Source organism: Clavelina lepadiformis, chromosome 5 (genome assembly GCF_947623445.1).
Source record: "Clavelina lepadiformis chromosome 5, kaClaLepa1.1, whole genome shotgun sequence".
NCBI lineage: Eukaryota > Metazoa > Chordata > Ascidiacea > Aplousobranchia > Clavelinidae > Clavelina > Clavelina lepadiformis.
In genome coordinates this window covers 15,029,215-15,038,459 of record NC_135244.1, presented here as the reverse complement: position 1 = coordinate 15,038,459, position 9,245 = coordinate 15,029,215, and the positions used below count along the sequence as shown (strand labels likewise).

Genomic DNA, 9,245 nt, shown 5'->3' with positions numbered 1-9,245 from the left:
TAGACTTGCGAAAATTAAACTGAGGCTGCTGAATAAGAGCAGTTTTGACTGGGCTATTTTTAAATATTCTTCTGTTGCAGCCTAGGTTACAAGCGATAGACTAAATCTATTTATTCTATCGTATGGTGGGGCAACTGCTGTGCTAGTGTATTGTGCGATTTGTCATAATCTTGTTTCTTGCTTGAAAAAAGTAAGTTATACTGTACAATGATCTCGTGGGCCGGAAATAGTTCACTGTATAAAATAACATTGCGGGCCGAGTTTTATTGTAAAGAGGGCCGTATGTGGCCCGCGGTCCGGGAGTTTGAGACGTATGCACTAAACGAACAAGATGTAGTTTACGTCGATTGCATTTTTTGTGTTGTTGAACCTCATTATCACTGCCCTTAAATATAGAATTGTAGATGAACTTTTCTACATAATTATAAATACTTCATTCAAAAATCAGTACTGTGTAGTTGGAAAATTTTGTAGAAACTACCCATGCTTTGTTGATTTATCGCCGAAGTTGATTAAAAGATTAACTATAACTTTGAAAAAGATAAAAAATTATTGCCTTTTTACCGTCCGCTTGTGGGAACTCTTTGCATCTGAAGTTCGAAAATTTCAGATGCACGTGTATCTTAACGTAATTTTCACAAGTGTGATATTGTTACACTGTTTCTTTTCAACCTGTTTTTTTTTCTTTTCTTGCGGTTGCTAACTTCACGATAAAAAAATGATTTCACACTGCTTGCTCTCACTAAACCTTGATTTTTATGCGTTGTAATGTTATTTCCATTAATTATGAGTGAAACACATAATCAGATTCGATTTTATAACAATTAGCAAACTTCCGGCTAGCACCATGTATGTCAAAATAATAATACTTCACCATCTTGTCTCTGTGCTGCGATTTAAATTTAGTTTTAGCAATTAATCTGCAATTTTCTTTAGTTATGTGGATGCCAAGCGTTAGGATCGTCTACATGAAAGTTATTTTTCTAGAAGGTTGCAAGCCATGGATTGTTTATCGGTTTGGAAGCCTACCAATTATAATTTTCCCGTAGGCAATGTTTACTGGACAGTGCCATGCAATCTTAAAACTTTATATTGAGAGGAATGCGCAAAGAGTCATTAACTTTTTTATGAGACGCTTGTCAAACGTTGGAAATTGTCGTTATTCTGCTTAATATTTTGGTAATACCTACACCATGTTTCCGCTATGCACATGCTTTCAAATGTCATTATACGTTTAACTGGCTATGTTAAAACAGCTCTAAATTTTTATTGATATGATAATGACATGCTTGAAAATTCATTTCTTACGCATATAGGTTATGGGCAGTTTAAGCAGTTCACAGTTGTACGGTAAAAAATACAAGATTTGTTATTTCGTTTACGAATAAGAATATGACTGTATTCTACAACAAAAATAAAGCAAAAGCACTTGTTTTGTTATTTGTCCAGTTATGCAGATTTCCTGTAAACTTAAATTAATTGATTAATGAGATCTGCTTTAGGTTTCTTGTATTGTACTTTCCCAGAAGAAGAAAAATATTTCAGTGAATAAATAAGGCGTTTATGTGCCTAAGCGCTACGTCATTTCTAAAGTAGCCAAAGCAAATTTGAACGAACGCAGTATCAACAGCATTCGTACGAAATACGGACTGTATTTCAAAATTATGACATTTGTCGTATTTACGATGTGATAATTCTGATTGCTGGCTAATATGCCCAAAGAAGGTGATTTTGTGCCATTACCTTGCAATGCCTTCCCTATAAGACAGCAATTATCAGCTTTCGCACTTTGACAAATTACGCCACTCATACATTCATACTCATCAAATTCAATACAATTTTTCTTTTTAGTGTTTAGACATACACGATTCAGTAGCTTACTTCAAATCAATCGACTTTGTTCAATTACTTGAGGATTTGGTGCAAATTAGCCTATATTTTCAAAAACTCGTAAATATAGTTCAACGTAATATGCTCAGACGGGCTAAGTCTAAGCGGATTTTCTCACAGGACATTTTCGTAGAAGCTATTGAACTTAAGATGAAGCTTGTTTTCATCAAGTGCGGTGTCATGCAGATTGGCATGAATTGCATCATCTTTCATTGCCAACAGTTTAACTTCGTGCATTATTTATTGCTTTCTTTTGCAAATTATCTTTTTGCAGTGAGACGATCAAACAGTTGCTTGGTTAACTGCACTCTCAGCATAATTAGAATGAGCATTTTTTGTAGTGTTTCATTGCTTGTGGTTTCAGCCATTTGAAATTATTCATTATGTTGCTAAACTTCGACGTTCCTCAGATTTTCAACCATGCCTTTGTCCTTTCCTTTTCTTAAAATAAAGGATGCAGTTCCATGCATTTTCTGATTGTGTAGACGTGTATTTCTATAACATCACTGGAGGATAAATCGCACTGCGTGTGAAATCACGTACCGTATAAATGCCTTTTGTAAGTGGGCGAGCACCGCGAGGGCGTAATTATAAGTTATAGATGTAAACATCGTTGCACGAAATAATACGTAAAAACAGTTAACATAAAATTATACGTGTAAAGAGCTCAAAATATAGGATGTGTTGAAAGTGTTCTTACAAAGGGCGAAATTGACGAATTTAAAATTACGGCTGTTTCCTTTTTAGCGCCGCTCTCTGCCTGCTAGCAAGACGTTTTCTCTTCGATATTGCTAAATATGGTTAAATGTGAAAACGCGCAGACTGGGTTTCATTTCTTTCATCCATTAATCAAAAGAAGGCTTCGTTTGAGCGTACGCGAAATGTGACTCAATGCGAGTTTATAAAAAGGTCGTTTACTCAACAAAGCGTTTCCATGACGCAGCCGCATGAGCTGAAACAAAGGTAATGAAAGCATTGGTCGAGAATTTTTTTGCCACCACAATATTGAGTGATCTTTCATGTCAGCAATGGTCCTTACATTACCCGATAAGAGATAACAGTCCAATCAAGTGGGCAGGTTAAGAGCTGTGTTGTGGTGAACGCTGTATTCAGTCACATCGATGCAACAGCTTGAAGTACCTCATGTATTGTACAACTTCAGTAGCGCCTATCTATTTTGTATTTGGAATCAGTCGTATGATTACGCTTAGAAGCGCTGACGCATTTTGAGGTAATTTAGTTTGGAGGAAGTGGGCGACCTGGGTAACATAGCTTTCACCAGGATATTGCCAGCAGTTTTAACCTTATGGCTGGTTGGTCGTCTATGAAGACGGTTCAAAGATATGGCCAATTGGTGCAACTACCAGACTGCGGTTACACATGACAGTTTGTCTGTGTATGGCGCAATATGATATTTATTTATTTATCACAAGGCTATCATAGACATATATCTTTTTTGATTATCGTCAGTTTTTGATTGCAAAGTTTCTTGTGCAGTTACGAGAGGTCATTGGCTTATTTTTGCATGTTGAGTGTCACACGAAGTGGAGGGTCTAATAAAGTTTAGATTTGGGGTCTAGTGTAGAAGTGCATAACCCTGTAACCAGAGGATGCATTTTTATACTTAACCCAAAATTTATTTACAATTTAATTTAACTCAGTGGTGTTGACTGCATTTTTTATATATATATATATTTTTAAATTTTTAATCTTCACATTGATTTCTGATAAGAAATCAAAGAAAAGTTGGTTGTTTGAAAGCTAATTTATAACAAATAAACAAAGAATTGAGGCTTAGGTTCACGCCATCATGCCAAATTTGTGTGTTTGCATACACGATTTCTCGTTGAAAACTGCCGTACTTTCCAGTGTGAATTACATTGTTAAATTATTGTAGTGAAAGGTTTTCACTTCATACTTGTCTTACTCATGAAGGTGCTTAACTTGATTTTAATCACAAATATTCTGTATAAATGATAAACATATATAAATCCATTTTCATTTTTGTTTGATTTGGTGCTTTCTGCTTGTAAGAAGTCCATTATTTACATATATCATTCACAAGTAAGTGACTGCAGCATTAATACATTTTATGTGTAATTTTGATAGGTACATGTATAAACACTTTTTTATATTATATAAATTTTATATTAATACTTCTTAAATTATATTAATTAGAATAAAGCATAATATATGACATACATAATAATGGTAACCATAGTGTTGTAGCCATATATAATTTGTTTTGCAAGTGCTAACCTTTTTTAAATGTTTTAGCTGCAATTATTATCTTTCAAGACTAATTTTTAGTTGTTATCACAACAAAAGTTTTTTTCAATTGAGAAGCCAGCTTATGGATATAATTTTCACATACATATTGTGCAAACGTGCATGTACCCAGTTTCAAGAGAACTGTCTAAATTATCTATATTTTTATATATATATATATATATATATGTCTTTTTTAAAGAGGCATTTCTTTTTGTTCAAATTAGTAGCTTATGAACTCTTCAAACATAGTAGGGTGATAAACATGCTTTTACAGGGCTTCAACAAAAGACATATAGGATTCATATAACCTCACGAGTATGAACAAAATGTGCTGAACATTTTATTTGTTGCATTATATGTACCAATACATGAAAAAAATATGTATGTTTATCTGAAAATATTGCATAGTTATTTAAATATATAGTGCAGCAGTTAGTGGTAAAAGTGGACAATCCAACTTCCCAAACTAATTAGTGACTAAATTTACCACAAAATGTAATATTGAACTTCTAGTTTTATGAACTATCTTTTTTTGCACTTTTATAGTTGTGATAAATTGCTTTGATTAAGTATTAGTAGCTACTTACATCTCATGGTACATGTGCCAATTTTCATTAAGTGTGTGGTCAATATAGATTAAAGTGTTGTTTTCAAAACTTATATATATGTGATAACATGTTCTTTAGTTCCTGTGGTAATGGGGAGTTTAATTTTTTTAAATAAATTAAACCAGCATGTATATATACATATATGATATTTAAAAATTTAAGTGGTGACTTTAGCACATAAACATTTTCGCACTAACCTATATATATATCATAAAATATGCATAAATGTTTAAAAACAGAACAGAATTTTTGTTTGATACTTTATTTGGTATATTTGTAATATTGAAACCAAATGGTTATCTGGATGCTGGACCATGTCACATACATACAAAATCTACAAGGCATGCTACATATAATATTATTTTTTTAAATAGAACCTGGGTCACATATAAGTTTATAATCCATTTTCTTATGAATACTGTATGTGGCATGTTTTGTACCATGGAGTACCCCGACTAGAGTGTGGCTTATACACAAGGGTGTCTGGTGTGCTTACTAATGCATGCTTTTACACGCTACTAGATATTAAACATAGTGCTTTTGTAAATAAAATCTGTTCAGAAAATTTTGTATAATTTTTTGTAGGCCAAAGTTTTTTGTGGGACTTTCTTATAAATTATACAAATATCATATATATGGAACATCTGTATATATATGTGTATTGTTTAGATAAAAAATTCCAATATCATATACTTTATTTTGTTTGTTAACCCATATGTTGACAGCTGATTGGTGATACCCGAGCTTTCGTTTTAAACAAAAAAACCTTCAACATATGTAATTGGAAATGTTATTTTTATTATACATGCGGGATGTGATTTTATTGATTAATACAATTTTAAGTGCAGTGCAAATATTATATTTTAGTTGTTTAAAATCAATTTTTAACATTTTTTATTATTTTTAGTTTTGCATGGATCATACACCGAAATCAGAAGCGGAAACTGTATTTGCCACCAGTGCGTAGGATATTATGTGTGACAAATCTTATTTATGTTCTATGCATTTATCATGTGACATTATATACTAAACCGGTAATTAAAAGAAATGAATAAGGTCACTTTTGCTAGCATGAAGGGGAATAATTTTTGACATGTAGTATTTCAGTATTTGATTTAGATATTGTGGTGCATAAGTTAACTAGACCCAATAAATTGACATTTATATATTTAAGTAGAAGTAAAAAAAGTGTTTTGTGTTAACTAGTGGTGATACCAGTATTCCAGTTGAGCCCAACAACCTGTATCAATCTTTTAGTTCCACTTGCGCACATAAACAAGCATTAAAGGAATTGATTACCACCACACTGCGTCTCGATCAATTCATTGGGTGCTATTGTTTTTGAAAGCCTGTGCTGTAACACAGGAAGCTATTGCTTACGTGTTTACCACACTTTTTATAAGCTACACCACACCAACTTCAGCAGTGCTTCAGTGATTCATAGTTGAAGCATGGTTTTTGTAGGGTTTGTTTTATTCTGGTTCAGTTTTTAAATTGCTCATTTCATTGTTTCATAGCTTACTGTAAGTGTTTGACTACTGGTATCACGGGCATCTTTTGTAATATCATGTATCTTATTACATAAAAATTGTTTAACTTTTGTCAATTATATTTTCTGATTTTTATTTTTTCTAAACTTACATCATTTTTACAAATTTTTTAATTGTTTTTATTAAGGTTATCCCACTAAGCCTCCGACAGATTACAGCAATGCCTTTCGACCAGCTAACGATGACCATCTGTTAATACAACCAAAAAAGCTTCCCAATCCTGTCTTGGAGTCAAGAAATCATCGTGTCATGCAACAAGAACTTAAGCTTAATAATAAGCTGTAAGTTGAATAAGTTTACATTATGGTTGGTCAGTGGTTTCTTCGCTTGTTTTCTTCATTTTGGAAGATTTTGATATCAAATAATACCTGAGCACACGGAAACATTGTACTCTGCAGATTCTGATTTATTTCAAGCAATGCTTAGGCAAACTATCTCAGGGATGAGACCACGCATTTCCGCACACCAATGGTGATAGCAACCATAAGTCTCTGGATCGTATTTTAGTCCAATATTAAATTTACTTCTTGATGCATAAATGTCAGCAGATTATTGAAACTTTGTTTACTACTGGTGTGGTTAACAGTGGCAGATGTTTTGCAACAAATGTTTTTACTGTTTATTACTTCTAAAAATAAAGCTATCACAAGGTATTTAAAGCTTGCAAAAAATTAAAGAATAAAATCAATCCTGGTAAAATTATTAAGTTTCTTAAACTGTTTTCCTGAAAGATTTGTGGTTTTTTCAAGCATTAGTTTTGCTAACAATTGACAAAATTAACTCCCAAAATTAAACATATTAATCTTTCCAGTTCTATTTTGAGCAGTCAAATGAACCATCTTCAAATGTAAATTAGTTGTGATGTGGAGCAGCTAATTTACATTGTTGTTGTAGATGATGATTTTCCATTTAATGGGAAATTCTGCTACTGTATTTGAATTGTTCTAGTTTTACACATTCTTGCTTTGTGGTAGGGATTAACCATGAACACAATATATCCACAGGATCTGGAGCTCAACTGCAGATTTATATGATAATAGCTTATTAAAAACATTGCTGCCATTGAAATCATGAGATTATCCCTGAATTAGGCAATAAATTTAGTTTTGCTATACTATGTGTTTCATACAAAACTTTGTTTTTATTTTTTTGAAAGTACGCTGTTTTTATTGTTACGCATCACATTTGAATGGTTGTATTGAACATGTGTTAAACTTACTTATCATCTTCAATGTTTACAGGTTGGTGTTTTGTTTGTTCATACCATGCATACTTGTCACTGTGTGTACAAACAAACGTTATTGTGCGTGTTCACACTTGCCCATAGTGATAGCTGCCTGTATTTGGTCAGCAATATGACCTTAACCAATGTAGAAAATAGTTGTAGTGGAAATTTAGGTTACACTGTATGTTATTTGTTCAACAAACTGGTCTATGAGATCGTAAATTTAAATTACCTTTTGAGTATCATCACTCATCAGATATTTTGTTTACAGTGGCATTGACGTTTTAAATCAAAAGTCCGAGCTCAGCAAAGTTTTTCAAGAAAGACAACGTGAGCACTTACAGGAGCAAACAAAGAAGTCTCCAATGAAATCAGAGTTTGAATTAATACTTGAGAGGAGGAAGAAGGAAGCAGAAGAAGTATGCACATGCCAGTTTTCATAAATAATTTAAATATTAAATTATCTTTCTTACAGTTCAATCTGAGAAACCAGATTAAACTAACCAGCCTTTTCACATGAATAGTTTTCAAATTCATATACAGTAACTCTAATTGTGAGACTGGTCGAGAGCCACGAAACCCTTCATGCGGGCCACACTTTGTACAGTCCTGCTGCAGACTCTTTGGATATTTTTATTTCAAAACCTCTTAGCAGTATTACCATATGCACTTCTATTTTAGGTCGAACTAAAAGAAACTGAAGAACAGGAAAGACCAGAATTTGTTAAAATGAAGGAAAAGCTAAGGAAAGCTTGATGTCTCCCCAATGCTCTTGTGAAACTTTTCAGAAATCTCTCAAGTTTTTTTTTTCATAATATTATCCCAAGGCCAGTGTTACTAATCCTTACAAGTTTTATCTCTCCATGAATAACATGTTTAAGCAAGCCATGGTCTCCTCATGCCATGTCAAACACAAAGCCTAACATTCTTGTTAATGACTTGCAGTATGAAGGCACTCGTATTTTTTACGCTTTTTTGTTTTGATTGCAATATGCCAACGATTTCTGTTATCTTGTTTATATTCTTCTGACATTCTTCATTTAAAGCGCACGCGTATCGTTTTACCCAGTGGGATTTTGTTTAACCCATTCGCCAATCCTTGCTTTATTCATGATTTCGTTTTTGTATGCAATGTCCCATGTATTGTATATATTGATGGCAGATAGGCCATTTGTTGACCACCTTGGTTCCATTTCATGACATTGTGAATTGGTCACCACCACATAAGGCTAACGAAAACGCAGTCTACACAATCACAAAACATAATATTCCGGTACATTGCAAAGCAACACATCATTTCGTAGTTTTTGGTGCTAATTTCACATCCCACGATATGTGAATGATTTGTATCGTTAGTAGACTCAAATTGCTTTCGTACGTTTACGCTTTTCTGTACTAAAATTTACACAATCGATCGCACTATGTTTTGCTGAAACTGATAATAACATTTTAGCGGCCCCATTGCATAGTAAACTGCAGAGCTCTTATATAGTGCATGCGAAACATTTGCTAGACGTAACGGTTTATTCGCATAATCTATTACAGCTACTGCACACGATTCTCTATGCCGGGAACAGTAGCAGTTATAGTTCAATTTGTTTTTCACAATAAACGATGTGACCTGTTTACTTCGCTAACATACGACAATGTAAACTTCTTTGTTCACTAATAGCGTTGGTTATTAAACTTATGAAACCACAA

General features: G+C 33.2%; 1 protein-coding gene across 1 annotated transcript; it reads left to right on the top strand.

The window, feature by feature from the left end:
• The first annotated feature begins 2,839 nt into the window (after positions 1–2,839).
• LOC143460278 (protein FAM107B-like) lies at positions 2,840–9,245 on the top strand. The gene is made up of 5 exons (XM_076957726.1): positions 2,840–3,954; positions 5,677–5,728; positions 6,447–6,600; positions 7,816–7,963; positions 8,226–9,245. Exons 2-5 carry the CDS (start codon positions 5,683–5,685, stop codon positions 8,298–8,300), a joined length of 423 nt encoding a protein of 140 aa, XP_076813841.1. The 5' UTR covers positions 2,840–3,954; positions 5,677–5,682; the 3' UTR covers positions 8,301–9,245.

Coding starts and splice junctions, on each gene's coding strand:
- LOC143460278 (XM_076957726.1), top strand. CDS start 5,683: ATGGATCATACACCGAAATCAGAAGCGGAAACTGTATTTGCCACCA. Junction 5,729..6,446: donor GGAAACTGTATTTGCCACCA/GTGCGTAGGATA, acceptor GTTTTTATTAAG/GTTATCCCACTAAGCCTCCG. Junction 6,601..7,815: donor CTTAAGCTTAATAATAAGCT/GTAAGTTGAATA, acceptor TTTTGTTTACAG/TGGCATTGACGTTTTAAATC.